Source organism: Chiloscyllium plagiosum, unplaced genomic scaffold (genome assembly GCF_037043375.1).
Source record: "Chiloscyllium plagiosum isolate Xiang-an unplaced genomic scaffold, Cpla_swu_hap1 HiC_scaffold_20, whole genome shotgun sequence".
Classification (NCBI taxonomy): domain Eukaryota; kingdom Metazoa; phylum Chordata; class Chondrichthyes; order Orectolobiformes; family Hemiscylliidae; genus Chiloscyllium; species Chiloscyllium plagiosum.
The window spans coordinates 30,863,694-30,890,583 of record NW_028270158.1 but is presented as its reverse complement, the minus strand read 5'-3'; the positions used below and the strand labels follow the sequence as shown (position 1 = coordinate 30,890,583).

Genomic DNA, 26,890 nt, shown 5'->3' with positions numbered 1-26,890 from the left:
GGAGGACAGATTCTGAAATATGTTGAGTATTTCTCATGCCTCGGTAGCCTCCTCTCATAAAAGACCACCATTGAGAAGGAGTTCCAATACCAGATCAGCTGTGGCAGTACAGCCTTCTATAAACTATGGTCATAAATGTTTAACCACCAAGTCAATGGCATATTAAAGAAATCCCTCATTAACAGAATAGTTGTCTCACTCTCTTATAAAATACTGCAAAGGTATCTGCAGTCTGCAACTAATGGTGTACATTAAAACGCTATATGATCATCAGTTGAACCACAGCTATTGAATGTGTGTGTGGATGTGGCAAATGCAAATTTATTTGTAGTGAATTTCTGAAAGTGTTGAGTCAAAAAAGAGAAAAGTTCATTGGGTGGGAGAGGATTTGTGCAGGATCCAGTTCCCTTACATTGCTCAAAGGCTTAAGAGGCAGCTACACCATCCTCCTCAGGGTTCATAGTACTTCCGGGTTTTATGTCATCTACAAATTTTACTCTGTTTTTCTTTTAATTTTTCTATCGTTTCATGTCCATGTTGAAATTAACACATGAACATTGTGCCTTCTAAGACATTTTGCAGGTTTGTAAATTTGTTGAGTCTGTTACATATTATTTTCGTGATAGATTTGTTCTTGGCAGTTTTGCCCTGGTTTCTAGGAGGTTGAAGATGACCGTATAGAGTTTTATAAAATCATATAGATTTGGTGAATGGCAAGTGTGAATGGCAAGTGGAGGATTTAAAGACAAGGCGGCATATTTTTAAGGCAAGATGAGAAAGATATTAAAAAGACATCAAAAGCAGAAGTTTTACACAGAGAGTGGTTCATATGTGGAATGAACTTCCAGAGGAAATGGTGGATTCGGGTACAGTTACAATGTTTAAAAGACATTTGAATAAGTACATGAATAAGAAATGTTTGGAAGGATATGGGCCAGATTAGGCAGGTGGGAAATGTTTAGTTTGGCATTGTGGTCGGCATTGACTGGTTAGAGTGAACTGTCTGGTTCTGTGCTATATGACTCTATGACTGCAGTGAGACCTGGACTGTGATTCCGTGATACATAATGCCTTAAAAAATTTCCATCAGTGATGCCACCATGGAATCCAATGGAAGACAATTGAATAAGTGCCAGTGACCTGCTTGAAGTGGGCTCCACAAGCATTTAGACAAGATTCCTGCAAAATCAAACTCAGTATGGCCTAGATACTGTATCCAACAAGCTGAAAAGTGCCTGATCATGTTTTCTCAACTCAAATTATGAAGTTTCCATTTGAGGATAAATAAAATGCTTGAAAGACACTCTGAATTTCTCTTTGTCATATGGGGGAATTGACATTAATGATTGGGAGGACCTTGCAAGCAATTGTTTAGAATGAAGACAACATTTTGAGTCCCATTTTGAGTCTTAATGATGAAGCAGAGCAGCACCAGAGGAGAAAAAAAAAGAAAGCACATCATGAATTCTGGATTCTGCCACCTTATAGGACATCCTGTCCTATGTGTAGGATCAAGAATTAGCCTGTTCAATTACATGAAGACCTGTGGCAGAAATTTGTGACCTGGAATCGACATCATCCTCAATAGATTACACATTCTCTTGGTAGCCCTAGAACTACCATGGCTGTAATTTGTATTGCAAATGTTTTTTTTTCTTGAAGAAAAAAAGATTTTTGTTACGGTGTATGAAGAATTTAAAGTTTAACTTAACTCTTTGAAGTTACTTCTCAAAGTTTTTGAAGTCTAGTTAAATGTAATTCATCTACAGAATGTGTAGAATTCTGCACAAAAGACTCATTCTTGGACAATTATTGATACTCTTGTTAAAATATGAAGGACCTGGTTTAAAATAAAGATTCCTCTGATGTCAAGCCTCCACTGACATTTCTCTGAAAATGTTAAATGACTAATGTTTTTGTCCTTGAGCCAAGTTTAGGTGTGGCACAGATCCTGTTCCTTACATGATTCATGTTATGGTGATAAAAGCTACACTAAAAGAATCCTATTTATTAACTAGGATGTGGTGTTGTTCTACCAAAATGCCATTTTAATGTTTATTGAGCTTGACCTTGCATTTTACAACAAATGTTAGAGACCAAAAGCAGATAATGGAGAAATGCTGCAGGTCATATTTCATAATTAATAAATCTATTAGAATATATAGCTGGTAATTTTATATTTAAAGTTATGGAATTGATAATTATAGCATTGCACTGCACATTGAACTACGTTTGCTCAGAGTTTCAAAGCAAAGAACAGTAATCTCATGCTAAATTTGTTTTACTCCTTAATGAAGGGTAGAAATTCACAGTACAGAGAAAAGTAATGCATTATATTGTTCGTAATAATTGCTATGTAATCCTAATTTCAGGAATTAAAATTCAAACTCATGTAAACATTTTGAGTACTTTCTGTGCTGCAGTCTTGGTTATTTGTTTTATGTTTTAAGGTTTAGTAGTAAAGGGTATCTTGCATGTGAACTTTGATTCCCCTTACACAAGTGATATTTTGCACTAGAGAAAAGGGATCTTGGCAGTTTCTCAATTTCTAATATCACTGAACTCTATTGCATGCTATTACTGATCAGCAATATTAAAATGAGAAATAAACATATTAAGGTGTTTATCTTGAGAGAAGCACATCAATATGAATATAATTGTTTAATTGTAAGCTTTATAATTAGATTATAGAAATATACTTCCAGGTATTTGTGTGTTTTAGATCACGAGGTCTGAGACTCCTGCCAATACAGAATAGGAAGGGCTCACAAGATATGACATGACCCCATTGTTTAAAATTTACAGAGACTTGTACTTAGAAAGCTCTGTAAAATATTGAGTAGGTGTGTGCACATTAGTTGAATGAGTCAAGATAATTTTGGTAACTGTAAGGAACAATTATTCATAGAATATGGAACTGATCATATATTTCTGCATTATGACCCAGATAATGAGTATATATTCTCAGTTATATATCTGTAATTAGAGTTAGGTTGCCTTTTTAATTTCTTTTTCAAGTAGAAAAAATTAATTGAACATGTGCTTTTCTGTGAATTTAATATAGAAATGTGATTGAGAGATTACATCTTCATAGAGGTTTAATATATTGTATCTTCCTTTATTTGTTTGTGGGCATATCGATGTATTTGCCCAAAATAACATAGTGGTGAGCTGCCTTCCTGAACTACTGCAATCCATGTACCTTCAACACACATTCAGTGCTATTAAGCAGGAAGTTTATAGTTTCACGCTTTTGATCTAGTGACAGTGAAGGCATTGTGATGGATTTTGTGTGGCTAGGAGGGGAACTTGAAGTTGATGGATGTATCAATTGCCCTTGCCCTTCTTGGTAAAGCGGTCACAGATTTGGAAGGGCTTATCGAAAGAGAACGATGAGTTGCTGCATAGCTTTTAATAGCTGTACACATAGCTGCCAATATTCATTGGTAAAGATGGTGGATGAGATGTGAGTCCATCAGACTACTTTGTTCTAGCTATTGTCAAGCTTCTTGAGTTGTACCCAACCAGGGATTTCAAATGAGTTGCTGCTGTTCTTTCAAATCCAATACTAGGTTATTTAGGTTGAGAAATATGACACCTCAACCAAAGTGCATAAAGTATGTTTATGACTAAAGCATAGGTTTGCTTTTGTAGCTTATCATGACAATATTTAGTTCTGGTTGACCGTTCATAATTTTGAGTTATAGAAAGTTTTGGCTCCTGCATATTTTATCATCTTAAGGTTTTGATAGGAGTTCAGCTGATGTTCTATCAGGCAAAACTGGCCATGTCATTGCAGTGGCTGAAAATTGGCAATATCTAAAGTTTGTTGGTATCACTTAATTTTATTGAACTTAATTGTTGTTAACTTCACGAGCCATCAAAAAAGAAATGTAGTAAAAAAGGTTAATTTATGAAGATTGGAAGTTTTTAATGTTGGAAGATTTAACATTTCTCCCAATATATGCACAAGTTCACAGCATCAAATATTCCGGTATCAGACACCGGAAAAATAATTGAGTAAAATTTCCAAAACCGTACGTACTTCATCTGCATCAGTAGGTCAATTCCATTTTACATATTGCCCTCACCTTTGGGTGACGAAGTAAGTTAGAGATGTGTTATATTTTGCATCACTAATTGCTCATGTCACTGATAAAAGAGCTGATGTGTAAAGTAAAATTTGATCAGGAGAATGTCTCATGAAAAGACCAGTAGAAATCTTGAACTCACTCTCCAAAAGGCTGTTGATATTATTGGGCGAGTTAGACCTTTCAAGACACAAATATTTTTCTGTAAGAGTTTCAAAGAATATGGAAAAAATGTTGGAATCTGCAACTCAATAATTTTGATAATGCATGATCTAATTGAATGATAGAGCAGACTCAAACAACTGAATGACCAAGTGTGGTTCCTAAGGTTCCATATGGAATGAGATTGATCAGTTGAGTGCCTTTTCTTGTTTTGAGAGTTGTTAAATGCTTAACTTACTGTTGCGAGAACAGATATGCGAATGAACTGGAAAAACCCTGTCTTTATAAATTTCTTGTTAAACAAGAAGTCCCTGATTTTAGTAGTGAATATAATCAATGCTTAACATTTTCCTCATTGATCTATTTTGTCCAAAAACACCATTGTCACTCTTGGATGACAAGTGCCTAATTAATGCACTAATTAAAGTACAAATAGGTTAATTTGTTACAAGAAAGCAGTTTTAAACTTATAATCATCATCAAATCATAGAATCCCTACAGTTTGAAAACAGGCCATTTGGCCCATTAAGTCCACATCGACCTTCTGAAGAGCATCCCACCCAGATCCACCTGCCATACCTGTAATCCTGCATTTCCCATGGCTAATCCACCTAGCCTGCACATCCCTGGACCATATGAGCAATTTAGCTTGGCTAATGCACATAACCTGTACATCTTTGAACTGTGGGAGGAAACCAGAGCTCCCAGGGGAAACCAATGCAGACATGGGAGAATGTGCAAACTCTAATTGCCAGAGGATGGAATTGAACCTGAGTCCTGGCACTGTGAGGCAGCAGTGCTAGTATAAATAGAAGAAGTCATTTCTTGAATACAAATTTAAAATCTCAGATTTTCTACGCACAGTTCTATACAATACTCCTAATCTGAAACTTTCCGTCTGTTATCTGAGCATCCACAGTTCAGTTAATAAGTAATCAGGCACAGTAGGGTAAAAGCAACATTTAAGCAAACTAACCATGAGCCACAAGGGTGTTGGTTTAGGTACACATTGCAATATTTCCTTGTTACTGTTTGCTACTAGGTTGTATTCAGTTTAGCTCTGAACTGGAAGTTTTTAAAAATTATTTTATACAATTTTATGGGAAAATAGGATCATTATCTGAAGAATTGAGGAAAACAGACCATGGGAGTGAATAGTAAAGTATTTTCAGTTGTTTTCCCAAAGATCTAACATGTCTGGGTCTCTGTCGGTTTGTCTTATAAGAAAAGATTGGACAATAACATGCTTATTACACAACAGACACAAAGATTAAAAATAGTTACGGATAAAAGATAATTAAACGTGATGTGGTTAGTAAATAAGCATTAGATACAAAGATGTAAAAATAGTTATGGACAAAAACTGACTTAAATGCAATGCAGTTATTAAACAGCAGGCACAAAGATTAAAAGTAGTTTTGGATAAAAAAGTTACTCAAAAGTGATATAGTTTGTAGATAAACATCAGATACAAAAGTTAAAAATAGTAACAAGTAAAAAATACAGAAAAGTGATACAGTTGGTTCTCAGATATAATTTCTTTTTGTTGTATTGGTCTTTGTCTTCTTTGGTCATGCCAAAGCTATCTGGCTTTGAGAGGTCAAATATGGTCACCCTGATGCAGGCCCCACTGAGCTCTCACTTACACCCAAGGCTTTGTGTGCATTGCAGACCATCTTCCCAGGCATCATGCTTCACTGACACCACTGGAAGGAAGGCCTTTTCAGCTGCTCTTTTGCTATAGCCCTAATATGATAAGGTTCACATCCACAACAGACACCAATATGTTGGATTCCTGAATTAAAAGCATCCCTTGCATCTCTTGTACCCCATCTGGCGAGAATTTGTGGCTCCAGAGTGAATGAAAATTCGGGAAGATCAATGAATTTCTGCTTGTTGTAGTCAGGTGTGTACAGAGCTGTGGGCTGCATCATGAAGTGTGCTTTTAGTTTTGCAGCTGCTAAACCTTTTCTCATAAGTATCATAGTTTTGAGTTAAGTGCCTGGCTCAAAATGGCAGTTCACTCCAACAGTGTCAGTAGCAACTGTTATAAGTCTACCTGCACTGTACCCTACTGATACTGCAGTCAAAATGATCTTTGGACCATTGCATAAGTGGAACCAACTGGTTTTCTGGATTCCTTCAAAATATGAACTGCCCATTCTGCTTCCTTCATGTGTTCAAAGTACTCTGCAAGCGTGAAATTTATGTTTTTCTTGCTAAAGACATCTAGTTATTTCCTGAAGATTGCCTTCACCTCTGTCTCACTTTTGCAGCTGAGGTAGGAAGAGATTTGGCTGACTACCCAGTAACAAGGACATATGTCCTCCTTCATTAGCCATCTCCCTTGCAATGTCACATGCAGCTTCACTTTCAGGCCTGAAACTTTTTGTTCCAAATAATTTCCTCTGTTTTCCAACTTGTCATCACTTGTGTAAAAAGTGAAATCGGCATGGCTGTAAAGCCTGCTTTGAGGAACTCGTGGTGTAGCTGTCTGATAGCCTTAAGATACTCAATCGTTACTCTGGTGTCCAAGGTCCAGCTTCAACATGTTCTGTCTTTTTGAGAACAAAAGCAAACCCTCCAGCTCCAATAATGACCTCCCAGAGGACAAACAATCCAGAAGTGCAGCAGCCTTCCCTTTTTCCTGACTGTTGGCATTCCAAAGGCACTTGCTGGCTCTTAAAATGCACTCTGCTGTCCACTTGTTTCCAGCTTTGAGGAGTTATTACATACTTACAAATGAAGCAGTCTGACTGTGTTTTAGGCATGGACCCAGGAGGTTATTTATTTTCTTTCACTGGAATGGGGATGACAAATTTGAAACAAAAAATTTGTTTGTTACGGTCCGTCATATTGGATGCTTATAGGCTATTTCTCAAAACAATTACACAGTTAATCAGGTTGTACGAGTGCAAACATAAGGTTGAAAAATTTGCAACAATTTTCAGCTAGAAATGTCAGGTGGATGATCTATTTCATCCTCCTACAGAGGCTCCCAACATAATAGATGCTGGTCTTCAGCAAATTTGATTCATTTCACAAGAATCACAAAATGGCTGAACACAGTGAATATTGAAAAGGCTTTGGGCCCTTACAATATTCTGGCTATAGTGCTAAAGACATATGTTCCAGAATTTGCTGTGCTTCTTGCCATACTGACACTAAACACTGGAATCTACCTGTGTGGGAAAGTGCCTAAGTATATACAAAGGACAGGACAATCCAAGCTGGCCAGTTGTTTCCTGATGAGTCTACTGTCATTTATCAGTAAAGTGATGGAAGGGGTTAACAACAGTAATTATTAATAACCTGCTCACTCATGCTAAATTTGGCTTTCTCCAGGACTACTCAGTTCCTGACCTCATTACAGCCTCGGTTCAAACATGGAAAAAAGAGCTGAATTCCAGAGGTGATGTGAAAGTGACAACTCCATGCTGGTGAGAGTCACACCTAGCACATCGGAAAATGATTGTGGTTATTAGACGTTAATTATCTCAGCATGAGGACACCTCTGTAGGGGTTTCCCAGCGTAATGTCCTTGGCCCAATGTCAACCACAAAACACACACACTTGCTTCAGCATTGTGTGACAACACATTGCATCTCTGTTGTGGTTCTATTCGCCGAGCTGGAAGTTTTTGTTGCAAACGTTTCGTCCCCTGGCTAGGCGACATCATCAGTGCTTGGGAGCTTCCTGCGAAGCGCTTCTTTGATGTTTCCTCCGGTGTTTATAGTGGTCTGTCCCTGCCGCTTCCGGTTGTCAGTTTCAGCTGTCCGCTGTAGTGGTTGGTATATTGGGTCCAGGTCGATGTGTTTGTTGATGGAGTTTGTGGATGAATGCCATGCCTCTAGGAATTCCCTGGCTGTTCTCTGTCTGGCATGCCCTATGATAGTAGTGTTGTCCCAGTCGATCGATAGTAGTGTCGTCCCCAGCCAGGGGACGAAACGTTTGCAACAAAAACTTCCAGCTCGGCGAACAGAACCACAACAACGAGCACCCGAGCTACAAATCTTCGCACAAACTTTGAACATTGCATCTCGTCAAGGGGGGATATGTTGAATTGTTACGTTGCACAGAATGGAACAAGTGGGATGTATTGCTAGGTTGTAAATGCTAAAACAGGGCACCAGTAGATTCTTCCTAACACTGACAATTTTTATTCATTTAAAATAAGGGGTGGCACAGTGGCTCAATGGTTAACACTGTTGCCTCACAACGCCAGGAACCTGGGTTCGATTCCAGCCTTGGGTGCCTGTCTGTGTAGAGTTTGCATATTCTCATCGTATCTGCATGAGTTTTCTCCAGGTGCACCGGTTTCCTCCCACAGTCCAAAGACGTGCAGGTCAGGTGAATTAGCTATGCTAAATTGCCCATAGTGTTCAGGGATGTGTAGGCTCAGTGCATTAGTCAGGGGAAATGTAGGGGAATGGGTTTGGGTGGGAACTCTTCGGAGAATTGTTGTGGACTTGTTGGGCCAAATGACTGTTTCCACACTGTAGGCATTCTGTAATATCAGTTATGGTGTGAAACTGGATTACATCAGTACGAAACACAAATAACTACTGCATTGAAGCCAGAAGCGGAGTTGAGTCTTTCTACTTGGTTCATCAGGTTGATGCCTGTGGCAGTCTAATAGTATGACTACACCCTTTCACATCCTTGTAGAAAGTTTGAAAAGATCTGGTTGCACAAGCTATTAATTAACGGAAATTGCCCTGCAGTTCATCACATTGTGATGAACCTGTAGACAGTTCATAAATAACCCACAGATTATGAGTCACAAGTCTTATTGCTAAACCAGTATCCAAGTGGATATGGTGAATAATAATAGTTAAATCATCACTCGATTCAACTGCTGCAGCACCTGCAGAGTCTCCCTATGTTTCTTTAAGCCACCTACTTCTCCATGAAAAGTACTGTACTTCCTGCTGTTCATGACCGATATTGTATTCTGCTCATATTCGTTGTGAACGCTATCATAGTATATTTTTCTAGATGTTAGAAGAAGGTTGTGCTTGCCTGCAGTTATGTTCACTTCCAGTAATATCTTGCATTATTTGCTTTCAAAGCTTATGTTGTAATGGCTACTTGGACAAAGTATCAGAGTTTGTGTCATGGCGATGAATCAATCAGTTTCAAGAAAAAAAAGGAAAGGAAAGGAGTAGCAATGAGAAATAAAAGGAAAAATTGGATGAAACTAATGTCAACAATAGGCTGAATCATGTAAGTTTTAGGAAGGCTGCTACCATCTTTTTTATTTTTTTAATTCAATGGAACTAGAAATTTATCTTGCGTTTTGGGTACCAACTGCAGTGGTTATTTTACATCGTCGAGAAAAGGTGAGAAAGCTGTGTTAATATCTTAACACATAGAAAATAGCACTTTTAAAATCCAGATCATTATCATATTACTTCCCTGTGAAACATGGTGAGATTTGTTTGTATTCCCTGGTTTAGCAGTTGTACCAGTATATAGCCATTTTAAGGGTTTTCTGAGTTACTTGATATGAACAAAAGTAACTTTCCTATTTTTACATTTTTTTTAATAATTCATTCACGGGATGCGAGCATCACTGGAGAGGCCAGTATTTACTGCACTTTCCTAATTGTCTAGAGGACAGTTAAGATTCACCTATATTGCTGTGGGTCTAATGTGAGTCACATGTAGGCCAGACTAGGTAAGGATGGGCAGGAGGCTGCAAGAACACAGCAAGCCAGGCGGCATCAGGAGGTGCAGAAGTCAACATTTTGGGTGTAACCCTCCTTCAGGACTGCGGGTGGGTGGGGGGTGGGGGGAGGGCGCTGCAGATAAAGGAGGAGGGTGGTGAAGTGGGATAGGTGAAGGCAGGTAGAGGGTACGACCTGGTTGGTCAATGGGAGGAATGAATCTGTTGGTGGCAGGGAGGGGGAGGGGCAGGGAAGGGGGTCGGGGAATGGGGAGGGAGATTATTTAAATTTGGAGAACTCAATGTTAAGTCCTCCAAGCTGTAGGGTGCCCAGGCGAAAGATAAGGTGTTGTTCCTCTAATAGGTGCTGTGGTTTGTTTTGGCAATGGAAGAAGGAGGCCAAGGATGGTCATGTCGGAAAGGGATTGGTTGGGGTAATTGAAATGGACAGGGACAGGGAGGTCCAATCGGCCTGTGCAGGCCTGCTGCAATGCTTGGTGAGCCATTACCTAAGCTTACGTTCGGTGCATCAGTAAAACGTCTACTCATAATGCTCTGGCAGGTGCCATCCAAATTAGCAAATACCTTTGAAAGAGTTAAAGAAATTATACACCTTGTGGTTAAAAGAGATTGTAAGTTGCTGACTACCAAGTACTGTTGAATACTTAATTCTTAGATCCACAGACAGTCAAGGTCTTTAGGCACTTTGGATTTTCACAACACTACCTGATTATCATATAAATTAATATATTTAACATTTCCACACTCAATACAACATGTAATATTTTAGCTATAAAATGTTCCCTAAATGCTAAATACCTAAAGTGGAGAGGAGGAAGAGATTCAGTTTTCTGTGACTATCACAGCAATGAAAGAGAAAGGATAATTCTAGTCACCAGATTGCAGAATCTTCCAATAATCATAGAAGAATTCCTATTCAGGTACAACATGTTTTTTTTTCTTTAAAATTCGACTGTTTGCTTTTTGTCAAGAATGCTTACTTATCATGGAGCATAATTTTCAAACCGTAACACAGGCTAGTATGCCACCTAAGTGACCAGATTTTCTACTTGAGCCAAGACTGCAAGTGCAAACAACCAGCGAGGAGGCCATATGTGCTCTGCAGTACAATGCATGGGATATTCCTGAATACAAATATGCTTGGGCAGGTATTATCTAGTATTAATTGCTAACTTTAAATGTTTGAATCCTGCCATGCAAATGGTGGAGTGTGAATTCAATTAAAAACCTGGAATTAAGAGTCAAATGATATCATGGATGACCATTGTCAATTGTCAGAAAAAAACCCATCTGATTCATGAATTCCCTTTTGGGAAGGAAATTGTCATCCTTATCTAGTCTAGAGACAAAAAAAACTGCAGATGCGGGATTCCAAAGTAGACAGGCACGAGGCTAGACATCTTAGTGAAATAATGCCGAAAAGTTGACTTTATAGTTGACCTCATCCTCTTATTTCCCATCATTGCGCTATTTTCAGACCAGGGACGAGGTGGACGAGTTTTCTGCATTCTAACCAATGTTAACATAGCCTTAGCCCCGAACAAGTTGGCAATTTCGAATTGACTTTTCTTTGCCAATGATCTTGCTGTGATTTCTTTATGCTTGTTCTAGGAAGAAAATCATCAAACCAAATTATACATAGATGAATATGATTGGATTTGAATTTTGAGTTATTTTCTTACGTATTCAATTTTGACAGCAAATATCATTCTATGTTTCACCAGTGTGCTGTCAGCACAGTGACTCTCCCAGAAACACTGCTCTTTGTATCGACACTTGATGGGAACCTGCACGCTGTCAGTAAACGAACTGGAGAAATCAAGTGGACCTTAAAAGAAGGTAAAACATTTTTAATGGATATAATATTTAAATATACACAAATTGCTATTAAGGCTTTCTGCATATATAACTGAAAAATCAGCAAATGATGAAGGCAGCTTTCTGAGTTTAACCAAATATAGCCAATTGATGGTAAACATCTTCACTCCCCACATACTTCCTGAAGCTGTCAACTCTGTTTCTATACCAGGGGCTCTAGCCTCTTGCATTTGGTATTCCCTAAAGTATCTCTCATCTTAGTACTAATCAAGTCTGAATCTACATACCTTCTGAGGTCAGACAAGATTGGGCATTTTCAGACTGTTACAGCCATAGGCAGAACATTAGCCTGAGGGTTTTAGATTGCTAGAGCAGTGACATTGCCACTACATTGCTGCCTCCCCATAATTATTTTTAATCAACCTGTTGAGGTATGAAGAGCTTTGGGACAGTTGGTTATCTAGACCCAGATTTTCTAACCCACACGTGGCGACTCTATCATTGCACCATAGGACCTCCTAATATTTTTTATATCAATCTTTCCAGACATGTTATACATTTGTATTGACAGGTGTGACTTGAATCCAGAGTTTCTGGTCCAGAGGTACGAACAGTTATAAGCTGGTTAACAGATGGTGGAAACCTTTCACTTTGCTCATCATAAGCCTGGATCATCCATTAGGGTCCAGTGGCTGCTGTAAGAAAAATTATTCATCACACTTGCTTATGTCAGTACTGAGAAATCTAATGTTACTGAAGCTGCTGTGGATTTAAGTGTGGAGAGCTGATTTTTTTGCTGGCTGTAAATGATCATCAAAAGCTTGATCTTTGTCTACAGAATATTCTTAATCAAAGAACAAGGAACATGTAGGCAGACTAGCACTGTCAATAACAATACATGGATCCTCTTGCTCCATTGGTTTATGCATCAGTTGATTTCTTGATCTCTTTTGGGCCAAGTAAGAAAGGTGGTGTAGTATTTTCTTGAAACCAAGCAAATTGGAGACAATGTAAAGCACAGGAGAAGTAATAACATAGTGGTAATGTTACCTCAGGGTAATGTTCTGGGGACATGGGTTTGAATTCCACAATGGCAGATGGTGAAACTTAAATTTAATAAAATCTGGAAATGTAAAGCTAGTCTAATGGTGATTTTATAATCACTGCTGATTGTCACAAAAACCCACTGGATTCATTAAGATCCTTTCGGGAAGGAGGTCTGGTATTCCTACTTACTTTGGCCTACATATGACCCACACCCACAGCAATATGGGAGACTTTTAACTTGCCTCTGAAATAGCCTAGCAAACTACTTAGTTGTATCAAATCACTATGAAGCTCAAACAAAGGAATGAAACTGGACAGACCACCTGGAATCAACTTAGGCTCTGGAAATCAGAATAGCAAAGCATAGCCTTGAAAACCATTTAATGTCTTCTCTATTAACATCAGGAGGCTCATACTAAAACTGGAAGAGCATTGCACAGATGAATCAAGCAAAAGTTATACTGATGGAATTGTACCTTACAATGTCGCATTTCCCACTACTGTCATCCTGTCTTTCAGATGTTTTGTCACCATACTGGGTAACATCATCAGCGAGCCTCCAGTGATGCACTGGTGTTAGTGACCCACTTTCTATTTATGTGTTTAGATTTCCTTGGGTTGGTGATGCCATTTCCTGTGCTGATGTCATTTCCTGTTCTTTTTCTCAGAACGTGATAAATGGGGTCTAAGTCAATGTGTTTGTTGATAGAGTTCCAATTGGAATGCCATGCTTCTAGGATATCTTGTGCGTGTCTCTGTTTGACTTGTCCTAGGATGGATGTGTTGTCCCAGTTGAAGTGGTGTCCTTCCTCATCCGTATGTAAGGATACTAGTGAGAATGGGTCATGTCGTTTTGTGGCTGGTTGATGTTCACGTATCCTGGTGGCTAGTTTTCTGATTGTTTGTCCAATGCAGTGTTTGTTACAGTACTTGCAAGGTACTATGTAAATGAAACTTTGGTTAGGCCACAGTTGGAACACTGCGCGCATTTGTAGGAAGGATGTGATTGCACTGGAGGAGTGCAGAGGAGGTTTACCAAGATGATTCCTGGAAAGAAGCAGTTTAGCTCTGAAGAGAAACTGAATAAGCTCAGGTTGGTTTCTTTGGAGCAGAGAAGGCTGAGAGGGGACTTGGTTGAGGTATGCAACAGTATGAAGAACAGGATAGAAAGTAACTGTTCCCATAGTTGAAGGGTCATTAACAAGGAGGGACATAATTTTAAGGTAACAGGTAAGATGTTTAGAGGGGATTTGGAGAAAGTAATTTTCACCCAGAGGGTGGCAGAAACCTGAAATGCACTGTTGAGGCAAGAAATCTTGTAACCTTTAAACATATTTGGATGAGCATTTTGAAATGTCATAACATATAAGCCTATGGGCCAAGTGCTGAAAAGTAAGGCGAGTGTAGATTTGGAGGAGTTTTTGTTGATGCAGACTTGATGGGCCAAAATGTAACTTCTATTCTGTATGATTCTATTATGGTATGTTTGGCCCAACCATCTTCAGCTACTTCATCAATGACCTTTCCTTCATCATGAGAACCAAAGTAGGGATCTCCACTGATCGTTACACAATTTTCAGCATAATTTGCAACTCCTCAGCTACTGAAGCAATCCAAATAGTAATGCAGCAAGATCTGAACAATATCCAGGCTTGGGTTGATATGTGGCACATAACATTCATGTCACACAAGTGCCAGGAAATGACCATCTCTAACCAGAGAAAATTGAACCATCGCCATTGACACTCAGTGGCAAATAGCGAACACTGAATCCCTCATTGTCAATATCCTGGGGGTTACCATCAGAAACTGAATTTGACCAGTCATATAAATATTGTGGCTGCCTACACAGGTGAAGGCAGGAATTCTGTGGCAGGTAATTCGGCCACGTTCTCTGCAATACCTGTGAATCATCTACAAAACACTGGTCAGGAGTATTATGGAAAAGACTTCATTCAGCCAAAGGGTGCAACTTCAGTGAAACTCAAGAAATTTGATACCATCCAAGACAAAGCAGCCATTTTGATTTGCATCGCAAGCACAACCTTCAGCATTCATTCTTTTCACCACTGACACGCACAGGCAGCTGTGTTTACCATCTTCAAGGTGCACTGTAGCAATTTACCAAGGCTCCTTCGATAACATTTATAACGTCTACCACCTAGAAGAACAATGGTAGCAGATACATGGGAACATCACCATAATTTGGGACTAGTTCAGTTTAGGAAACCTGGTCGGCTGAAGGGCCTTTTTTCATACTGTATGACCACCAGCTGTAAGGTCTGCTGTAAGGTGACCGTTCTGACTTGAAACTATTTTCCATCACTTTTGCTTGGTCAAAATCCTGGAACCCCTTTCTTAATTCACCGTGAGTGTCCCTACATCCCAAGAACTGAATACGTTGAAGCAAGTATCTCCTCACCACCTTCTTAGGGACAGTCAATAAATGCTGTCCGAGCCAGTCATGCCTGCATCCCTTGAATTAATTAAAAGAAAATGTTGTAGTGCCTTAATTGAGGGCTGGTGTGAGATAATACGAGATGACAGCAGAAGCAATATATCGAATGAATTGTAATCAAACCCTCCACAAGCCATAAAAATCTACACAAAAAGGTGCAAACCATAAACATATACAATGACATGCTTTAAGTAGGTGATTTCTAATTACAGTACCAGTTGTCAATCATCATTGTTCAGATAGTCAAATAACTCTGCACAATGCACAAGTGCATCATTGATATCTGAGTACTGAACATAGTAGAACCTTTACATAAGATCATGACATAGGAATTTTCTAATCAACCTGTTCAGAGGTGTTATTATGCCCCTCTGGGGAATGTGGGACTTGAACCTGATCCTGCTAGAATAATAGATAAACTAGGGTGATAGGATTATTTGGCACTACTGAGAGTCAGCCTAAACTTGACTGATGGGTGGCTGCATTCTCTGTTGTAATAATTCTCTAGGAACAACGTTGTACTCTAGTCCTGTAAATCAGTTGGCAGGTGGGTGCAAACTTTCAGTGTTCTGGTATAAATTATCTCAATAAATTTGAGTAAATCTCAAGATTGCTTGGAAAGATATGAAATAGCTGCATGATTCAACTAACTTCTCAGTATGGATTGGGAAAATGGAACCCCAGCTTTAGCACCGTCACAGAGTTTCTGTTTAGAACTGCCACATTTCTCAAGCAGCTCTGAATTTTGTATATAATTTATTTTTCAGATCCAATCATTCAAGTTCCAGTCTACGTTGCTGAGTAAGTTTCTATTAAACTTATTATTTATATTCTGAAAACTTCTACAGAATATAGGCTTGAACTGTTTCACTATGAAGACACCTAGTTTAGATTAGATTACTTACAGTGTGGAAACGGGCCCTTCGGCCCAACAAGTCCACACCGACCCTCCGAAGAGCAACACACCCAGACCCATTCCACTACATTTACCCCTTCACCTAATACTATGGGCAATTTAGCATGGCCAATTCACCTAACCTGCACATCTTTGGACTGTGGGAGGAAACCGGAGCACCCGGAGGAAACCCACACAGATACGGGGAGAACGTGCAAACTCCACTTGTTGACTTTGTGAATGATTAAATGTTTTTCATGTAACTGTTGGGTACTCAGCATTGTTGAGTTGCAAAAAGCTATGCTGATGGGTTGAGTAAGAAATTGAGTCAGTCAAAAACAGGTAAGGCACATCCTTCACTTTATTATCAAAAATGCCCTTTCACTAAAAAAAAACATATACCTCAAAAGTATACTATATAGTTTTTTTTAACATGGACAGTTTTCCATTTCCCCTGATAAGTTCTCTGCTCTGCTGCCAATTTAGAGATGTTTACATTTAAATGTTGATCTCTTGCTATAGCAGTTCAAGAAGGCAGCTCACCACAATTTTCTCAAGGGCAAGTAGGGATGAGGAATAAATGCTGATCCAGAAAATAACACTCACATCCCATGAAAGAATGAAAAACCTTCCCTCTTATCCCAGTCTTTGTTTGCAAGTCCTCTTTGGTCTCCCAGCCTTAATCGGGGGCCTCTCATTTTTCATGAGTCAGCATTGTATTTGTATTTTTCCTACAGCTCTGCTCATAGTGCCTTACTCTGTTGTAATGGTTTTCAGTCCATTAGTGACCTTTCACATAATTTACATGTGCAATTCTCCCAGTCCATTATAAACTGTGGTTTGTCCTTTTCTGATGACTTTTGCACCCCTCCCAAATGTGAGAATGTCATTGAAGATTTTGCAATCTCCAGGTTTCATGACCAGGAGGTAACTGCTGAATACCCCTCAGTAATTTTTTTTTTGACCATGTTCTTTCCATCTTCACTTGTATAAAATTAGTTTATCTTTGTTTCAGAGTGACCTTTTCTGTATTGTTATGAAGGTGTAGAGGTGTACTGTACCTTTAAGAGAGTTGAAAAGCTAGCAAGGACTGACAAAGCACAGAGAGTCCTGAGCAAGGTAATAATGTAATACTTGGTCAAAACAAATAGCAGCAGCTGGGTTGCCATGAGATAAAGAAAATTCAAATTCTCCCAATCAGTTTAAATTATGCCCCAAAATACCAAAATCCAATCAAATTTGACTGTAGTATTTTGATAATATTAAAACCAATGAAGCAATCCAATGTTTTGGGGTATAAAACCAGACATTTTGATCAGTTAGGGGGAGAACTGCCATAGACCAACAAATGTAGACTGCTAGCTGAAGAGCTCTCTGAAAGGTATCTGTATGAGGGAAGTTTGTGCAGCAGAAATTGAGGCTGTCCCAGAGAGAATCTACAGAGGAAAATCGGCAAGGCTGACTGGTTTTGAAATGTGATTTTTTTTTGTAAATCTTAATTGGGATTTTTTTGTCGGGCTAGTAGAGTGGGAGCTAAAAGATTGGTTTAAGAGAAAGGAGTTGTAAATAGTTGTTGGTTTTAAAATTCTCTGTTGCACTTAAAGGATAAAGTTGTTCATTTTTACTTTAAATAGTGACCTCTGGGATGGTTCTTTGGTTTTTAACAGATTACAGCGCAAGGTGAATCTTTTCTGTGTGGCTGGTTTAAATTAGCAGAGGGATTTACCCCATGTCGTTACAGCATTTAAAAAGTAGCATGCACTTAACCATAGCATCAGTGATTGATATTCTGCATAATGTATAGTTCATATGAATAAGCAGATGGCACAAATCATCTGTCTCCACACTGAGATTTCAAAATAAGTGTCAAGCATCAGAGAGTTACTGCTTGCATTTTATCGAACCAGTTTCCGAACCAAAGTGTCTGCCAGTTCACTAGTTGCAACACTTCAGAAGAGCACTGGAATCATAGCATTTTACTGCATAGAAATTGATAATTTGGTCCATTGAGGGTATATTTGTACAAAACTATAGAAGAGTCAAAAGAAAATCAGATGTGGGTTGGTCCGGTGAGGGATTTAGATTGTTATATAAATTCTTAATAAGTTACTCCTAATTCATGACTGTCATTTGACCTAAATCAAATACAGTTATTACATTTTGTTTATTTGTTTCTATTACAAATTATATCCTGCATTTTTTTGGGGCTTGTTTCATGCCGAGTATACACAGAAACTTGTTTCTGTTCTGAATGTAGGCCAGCATTTCTTCCGGATCCAAATGATGGCAGCCTTTATGTCATGGGAGGGACAAACAAAGAGGGACTAATGGTAAGTTGCGTAGCATTTCATTAATTCCAAAAATCAATTTCAGTTCTGAATTTATTATTCAACTGCAATACCAAGAGTGTTACTAGTCCAATTCTCCAGCCCTATCTTTGTAGCCCTCTAAATTGATCATTTTCAAGTATATACCTAGCTCTCTTATGAAACTTCCAACTGTATAGAATCAGTCTCCACTATTGTCAAAGCACATTTCAAGTCCTAACAACTCTTGAGTAAAGAAGTTTCTCCTCATCTCGTCCTTAGATCTCCTTCTGATAATCTTGAAATTGTGACCCTAGTTAATGAAATACCAATGAATGGAAACAGAATATCCTCTTTACCCTCTCAAAATTGGCACAATAAGGTCACCTCTTAATCTTCTCTTCTTCAAAGAGAGAAAGCCCAATTTCTCTAATCTTTGCTTGTATCTAAAATCCCTCATTCCTGCATTATTCTAGTAAATTTCCTTTGAACTCTGTCCAGAGCTTTAACTTCCATCCCCGAATAAGGTCCCCAGAACTGAACAGAATACCCCAAATATTCTGACCAATGATTTTTAGAGGTGCAGCATCACTTCCTTGCTTTTATACTCTATGCGGAGAAAGTGAGGACTGCAGATGCTGGAGGTCAGAGTCAAAGGGTGTGTTGCTGGAAAAGCACAGCCAGTCAGACAGCATCCAAGAAGCAGGAGAGTCAACATTTCGAGCATAAACTCTTCCTCAGGAATGAGGCTTGTGGTCCAAGGGGGCTGAGAGATAAATGGGAAGGGGGTGGGGCTGGGAGCAAAGTATCTGGGAATGCGATAGGCTGATGGTGATGGTTGGAGAGGAGGGTGGAGCAGATAGGTGGGATGGAAAATGGACAGATAGGACCATTCAAGAAGGCAGTGCCAAGTTGGAAAGTTGGTTCTGGGATAAGATCTGGGATGCAAGTCCTGGGCCGTCTCCACCACCAAACCCTAACCACCCAATGCCTGGAGGAAGAACGTCTCATCTTCCGCCTTGGGACTGTCCAACCACATGGGATCAAGCCCCGATATGCCTCTGCTCCTGTAATCCCCTCAAAGTTGTACCATTGAACCTGTCTTGTCTCTACCTGTCTTCTACCAAAATGTAATACCTCACATTTCTCTGCATTGAAATTCACCTGCCAGGTGTCTGCCCAACGTCCCTCTGAAGTCATTCAGCATTATCTTCATAACTTACTGTTCTCCCTTGCTTAGTTTTATCTGCAAATTTGGAGATTTTTCCTTCAACACCTATCTCCAAATCGTTTATATAAATCATTAAAAGAAAGGACCCCAACACCAATCCCCAGGGAACATCACTTTCAACTTGTCTCCAATCTGGGAAATACCCATTTACACCTATCCTCTATGTCCTATATTTTGTCCATCTTCTAATTCAAGCTGCCAAGGATCCATCAATCTCAAACATTTCTAACTTTCTAATCATTCTACCACGTGGCACCATATCAAATGCTTTCTGAAAGTCGAAATATACAGCATGCACAGCACGACACACACCTAACTGCTTGTGTTATATTGTCAAAGAACTTAATTAAATTTGTCAGACCAGACCTGCTCTTGAGAAAACCATGTTGACTGTCTAGTATTAACTTCTTTTTCTCTAAGTGTATATTTATCTTATTTAATACTATGGCCTCCATTAGTTTTTCCACTACTGCAATCAAGTTGACAGGTCTGGAGTTTCCTGGGTTATCCTTTACCCTTTTCTTAAACAACAGTGTCAAATTTACAATTCTCCAGTCCTCTGGGACTAATCTGTAGTCAGGAAGACCTGGAAAAGGCTGTTATCAATCTTCTCATTGTGAGAAAAGTTCAAGCGTTATGTAGTTGTTTGTGGTGCAAAAGATCAGTTGTCTTACTTTTTATTTCCAGCTTTAAATTTTAAGTAAAACATTGCAAACAAAATATAGAATAAGAGGCCATTCAACTCCTAAACCAGCTACTTTCACATTACAATCTACTTTGGTCAACTCTACAGTCCTTCTTTCATGCCAAGCCACTATGGACCCAATACATTATCTTGAACATTCACTCTCTCCACAAATGTTGGAAGGGACAAATAACTTCACAAATAATTCCCTGCCATTAAGTATTTCTTGTTCTTAAAGTTAAACAACTGTTGCAGGCCAAAAAGCATCAATACCTGCTCCTTGTCACATTATAAACTAGGGAAAGTATGTTACAGCAGTGCAAATTTGACTTTGAGACTGAAACAAATTAATTTGTATGGGGAAGCTAATTTTCTGTTTAGCTCAACCACCACATAAGTTGGTGGTAAGGGCTGGACACAGAGGAGAGTGAAGAAGCTGGTTATTTGTGTAACTTGTGTAGATCCGTGAACAGGCAAGGAATAGAGAGTTATAAACCTTGAGCAGGCAGGTGGAATTGGAATAGAATGGAATTATGGTTGACACAAACATGGTGGGCTGAAGTGCTGCACTGTTCTATGTTAACTCCGTCTGCAGAGAATTTGGAACAAACACAACATTGTTATGGACCAGACAAAATCCCCTCAAAATATGTCAAGGAGATAGCCTAGACCCTAACTTTTTTCTTCTTTAAAGGCAAGTGTAAGGTACTGTATTCCAGGTGCAATTCGATTGGTCACTTTCCTTGGCTTTAAGCAAAACACACTTTATTCTTACCTCTAGTTAAAATACAAACAAAAGAAAGAAGGATTGGTATAACCTTAACTTTACTGGAAAACGTAACAGAATAATAGATTAGTTAAATAATAAATAGCAACTGCTCCAATATAGTAACATCCCATAAACGCACCCTTGTTGAAGGCAAGGTCAGTAAAACAAATTGTCTCATGTGTGATTCTGGCAGCAGAAAGAGAATCCAAGCTTTTTAGCTGTAACAGCTTCCACAGCCAACTTCATAATCTTAACAACTGCTGAAAACTAAACTAAAACCTGAGTGAGTGGGAGCCTGAGTCCATCTATCTGCCGCTTCTATCGTTCCAACCTTTCAAAAACCCCAAGACGTCAAAAGCTATTTATTTTATTGGTTTCAAATAGACAGCTTGTCACCTATGACTCACAATTTCTCTTAAAAAAAAAAGCCCAGGACAAAATACACCTCTTAAAGCCATAGTATTGTCACACCTGTACTGAATCATAAGAAACAATTATCCATGTTGTGATGCCAGTATGTTACATGGTGAAAGATTATTGATGAAAGTATTTGTGTGCAGAATGTCAAAGATATGTGCTTTTGTATGGTTGTAATCCAAATGAGGGAGATAACACATATGAGCCTGTCACTTTGGTGGAGGGATTAGGCGTAAGAAGGAATGACAGGGAAAATGTGATGATGAGTAAACAACTGTGGATTCTTGCACTATGCTGCAGTTTTAAGGCCTCTGTAAACAGCTTGTTTTAGTGACTAGCTGAAAGCCAACAATGGCATCTATTTTCTAATGTAATGCAATATCTGATTTTTAAACAGTATGCATTACTATTGTATTACAATGTACCATGTATTATTGTCTGAATAAAATATTAACAAAGTTAAAAAAAAAAATCTTCATTGAAGACCATTGTCTGAAAGTCAGTGCAATCACTCTGCTTTTGGTCAAATATAATTATTTATTTCAGAAACTGCCTTTCACCATCCCTGAATTGGTCCATTCCTCTCCATGTCGAAGTTCTGATGGAATATTGTATACAGGTAAAGTTGTGTGAATTATTAACTTGCATTTTATGCATTTGCATTTCTTTTGTTATAGTAAAGCAAATTTTACAAATTTAAAAGTCTCCTTCTGCAATAAAGGCTTCTCAGGTTATACATTACAGCATTTCTAAATTGGAGGGTGGTTTCTCATGTCTTAACAATGCTCCTCTTAAACAGCAACTAAGAGATACATAGCTGGGCAATGGTGCTAAGTTGGATATAGTCCAACAGGTTTATTTGGAAGTACTAGCTTTCAGAGTGCTGCTCCTTCATCAGGTAACTAGTTACCTGATAAAGGCGCAGCATTCTAAAAGCTAGTACTTCCAAATAATCCAGATGGAATTTATGTGATTTTTAACATTGTCCACTCCAATCCAACACTGGCACCTCCACATCGTGCACCTGTCTGTTAGTCTGTTTGTATACAATGTATCTCAAAAATTAGTGTATGGATTTCAGTTAAACTTGGTATGTTAAACTTTGCACATAGGGTATGGCCAAAGGAGGAACTGATTAGATTTTGCTGAAAATGCCCCAGATCTGGATCCTGGAATTTAAAAAAAATTAATATTCAGAAAAACGCAAATAGAATTTTATTTAAATTTTGTGGGATGTTTTATTTCAAATATTAGGATACAATTTGTCATTGTTGTCCAAATGTGAGCCACGTTTTCAGAGCAAATTGTTGAATGTGGATTGGTTTACAGTCTCCTCAATGAAACGGAAGCATGATAGAAATGCATGCTGTCTTATACCATTTACTTATCTTACAATGTTTTACCCTATCACTGCTTCTACTATTCACCTATTGTTCAAAGAAAATCAGAAAAGCATTATTATTACATTATTGTATATATACTTTGTGTGTGTGCATACATGTGCTGATGCTTTTGTACATGTCAGCTATTTCCTGTACGTAACTACTCATGCCCAAGTGTGTATCTGTATTAGACACATAATAGATCCGACTTTGAGATCATTCTAATTCTAGATGTTAATAATGCAAGAAGAAAAAATACAGAATGAAAAATAGCCCACTTCACCCATTGCTTCAAACAGATTGAGCACAGTTTATTCTATTGGAGACTTCAGATAACTGTTTAATCACCAGAAATAGGTGACTACTGAAAGGCCCAAGCAGTCCCAGTCTGGCACTCATAATTAAATATCAGGATCCCCAAAAGTAACAATGTCTAACATTGCAAATTTATCTTACTCAACCCTGTCTAGTTATATTCCACAGATGACATCTGTATGGTTGCAGATGCACAGAAACAATCATGCTCCAAATTTTGCTAACCATCTTTGTGTGTACTTATCCTTAGAAGCTGTATTCTCAGATTTATCCAATGTTTTTCGAAGGCACTGGCTGGCTTTCCATGCTTGTCTGTTCCACATGTCTACTCTTTTATGGACATGTATATATTTAAAAAATTGTGTACAAGGTCTGTGAGAAGCTTTATTGTGTAGCTTTATTGATTAATTTGAAAGAGGTATTTGTAATCCTGGTAATTCGGTGGCAGCAGCATTATTATAGTGGATCTTTCTGTGATTGGATGGCTATTATCTGGTACCTATGTGAATAATTAAGACTTTTTTATGTGTCTCCTCTTGTTGCAGAAGCTGTTCTAAAAGAGGGCAGCCTAAAGAAAAATAGCTTTTAACACTTGGCTGCATAATTGCATGTTTAAAGCATGTATTGTTTGCTTTTTTTCTTGCACCAGGTAAGAAACAGGACTTATGGTTTGTTGTGGATCCCACAACTGGAGAAAAGCAGACGACGCTGACCACTGATACATCAGAGAACATTTGTCCATCTGCCCCTCTCCTATACATTGGGCGCACAGGTAAGAGCGTTCAAAGGCTGATTCCTGGTTGTTTGCTCAGCAAAAGAAGTGAGCTTTTAAAAGGTTGATACCTAAGAGTGTTCAGTTTGGTGAAAGGTCCAAATTCCAGGGAGACATTGAAAAAGAAATTGAGTATGAAAGTAAGTAACATACAACACTTTTTTGTAGGGTGTGGAATGAATGAGGAAGACAGTATTAATTGGTTCAGAATGCAGCTAGATGCATTATTGGAAAAAGGGAGGTTTGGAAGTTTTCATAGATTTGGGGTAAAACCAATACAGGTGAGGATGACAGGACTATTCTCTGCTCAAAGTAATTTTTCTGCTCACATATGCACAGTGAATATTCATATAAACATTGTCTGGAAAATTGTAATCTGCAAATTGGCAATGCAGTTTGCTTTCCCAAATTTGCTTGGCCCCGTGAGTTGAGAGAAAAATTTTAATTATAAAAGAAATTGATATTTAGTTTTATTTGAGTATTTCTGGAAATTCCAATATTGACAGTGTTAATTTGTATGTCTAAAATATAGAATTAGACCAGCTGCTTCATTGCTGCTTGGGAGCTTGCTATGCAAAAATGGCTTCTTTTATTACCAAAGGCAGCATCTGCTAATACCAGCACGAGCATGTTATGCACTGCTTAAACTCTTGTGTGTGCATTTAAACATGTTCAGGTTCAAATGGGGCGCACTGTGAACAGATTTACTGGGAGATGTGGCCTATGAAGAGAAATGTGGAAGGGAATGTGGCACGATTAAAAGTTGTGAGGTCCGTTTCAATATTGTGTTTCTCCTCTGCGCGTGCATAGAGCCATCATTACATGATAATGTAGTGGTACTGGAATCGAGTGGTACTTGTGCTTTTCCAGATTAGTATGCATCTACAGTTGCCCCATAGTTGTGGGTGTCAGGAGACAGTCATTTCCAAATTAAAACAGTAGCTACACTTCCCAAAGTGTTTTACAATCAATTAAGTATAAATTAAGGATAAGTAGACAAAGTCTTTTCCCTGGGGTCGGGGAGTCCAGAACTAGAGGGCATTGGTTTAGGGTGAGAGGGGAAAGGTATAAAAGAGACCTAAGAGGCAACTTTTTCATGCAGAGGGTGGTATGTGTATGGAATGAGCTGCCAGAGAAAGTGGTGGAGGCTGGTACAATTGCAACATGTAAGAGGCATTTGGATGGGTATATGAATAGGAAGGGTTTGGAGGGATATGGGCCAGGTGCTGACAGTTGTGACTAGATTGGGTTGGGATATCTGGTCGGCATGGACGGGTTGGACCGAAGGGTCTGTTTCCATGCTGTATATCTCTATGATTCTAAGTACTTTTAATGACCTGAGGCAATGAAAGAAAAACTCCTGTACTTAGTGAATGGGAAAGCTGTCTTAGCATATGGCTCAGCATAGTAAAACATTTTCCTGTTACATGCTGGTCAACTAAATAGTATTAGTTATTATTGTTGTATTGAGTCCCTTTTATGATGTGCTTAGTACATGATCTTGAAGAAGGGTTATACCCGAAGTGTTGACTTCTCCACCTCCTGATGCTGCCTCACTTAAGTGTGTTCTTCCAAACTCCTGCTTGTCTAATACAGGATGTTGGTGACATCTAGTGGTAGAAATGATCCTATGACCAACTTTGTCCATGAATCTCAAAATTCTTATACGCAGATACTGCAAGTAATTAGAAAGGTGTAGCTGATGAGAACTGTGTTTTGTCTCAGAGAGCCATTGGTCTGGGGAATTTTGTTCCGCAGAAAGCAATGGAGATTGAGTCATTGATTTTTTTTTTTATTTAGGGAAGAGTTAGATTGTTGACAGATAAGGGAATCACAGATTGGGGTGTAGGTAGGAAGGGGATTATGAGACTATGGTCAGATCAGACATGATTTTATTGAATGTCAGAACAGGTTCAAGGGAACAACTGGCCTACTACTGCTCCTCAGTGCTATGTTTATAACTGAACAAATCTCTAAATTTCAGTGGTTGTTTGGTAAATAAGAATATTACTGAAAAGATACATTTCGTCAAATCTTCTCATTTCACACTCAACAACACAATTTTCAAGATTACCAATTCAAGGAGAAAACCAGAATTTATATTGCATGGGAAGAGAGTTTTGACAGATTGGAGAATGGACTGCAGTTGGTGGAAACATTGGCATGGAGAATGAATCCATTAATGCTGATAGACATTTAACAGCCATGTTTTACTTTAAACCTCATATCAAACAGGTTGACTGATTGGTCAGGGCATTGCCCTGTGAAATGAACTAATGAATGGCTGACACTTATTTTGCTAAGTTGAATCAGGTGCAGTGCATGTACATATTCTTCCTGTCTGTAAAGCATGAGGCTTTGTGTATTAATATATGTAATTTCCAGTATATGTTTGTGTGGCACACTGCGGATCCAACTGGCAATCCTAAATTGGTTGTCAGTGTAATTATTTGCACACACAGAATTATTGAAAAGCTTTACCAAAATGTATCTCTAAATTTATTTGTTTAACTATTGAAAATTCCATCCAGTTCCAGATAAAATTGAGGTTGATTACAATATTATTTATATCCTAGCTTAAAACATTATGGCCCGGAGTTTTGTAAAAGCAAAGAGCAATTCTATTGTTGCAAAAATGGCATATGAGCCCAGATATCAGAAATGTGGATCGGGTATGGCAATGCTGCTTCTTTAACAAGGTTATGCTGTCCTTGTTTTTTCTTCAGAGAGGTTGTAAAAGCAGTGATTCCGAAAAGTCCACGTTTGAAGGGTTTTAAGGCCAGTTTGATTATAACTAACAGATACTTCCTCAGGCAAAAGGCTTTCAGGTTTTAAAAAAGCACTTGTACAGTG

At 38.6% G+C, this 26,890-nt stretch overlaps 1 protein-coding gene and 1 pseudogene across 3 annotated transcripts in view; one reads left to right on the top strand and one right to left on the bottom strand.

Moving 5' to 3' along the window:
• Positions 1 to 26,890, top strand: part of ern2 (endoplasmic reticulum to nucleus signaling 2) — a 119,789-nt gene that overhangs the window by 26,959 nt on the left and 65,940 nt on the right. For all 3 annotated transcript variants that reach the window (XM_043711699.2, XM_043711698.2, XM_043711703.2), the window contains exons 2-6: positions 11,667 to 11,781; positions 16,033 to 16,066; positions 18,418 to 18,490; positions 22,115 to 22,187; positions 23,915 to 24,037. In XM_043711699.2, coding sequence (XP_043567634.2) covers positions 11,667 to 11,781; positions 16,033 to 16,066; positions 18,418 to 18,490; positions 22,115 to 22,187; positions 23,915 to 24,037 — 418 coding nt within the window. The remainder of the gene's footprint in view (positions 1 to 11,666; positions 11,782 to 16,032; positions 16,067 to 18,417; positions 18,491 to 22,114; positions 22,188 to 23,914; positions 24,038 to 26,890) is intronic.
• On the bottom strand, positions 5,896 to 7,024 carry LOC122560414 (betaine--homocysteine S-methyltransferase 1 pseudogene; annotated as a pseudogene).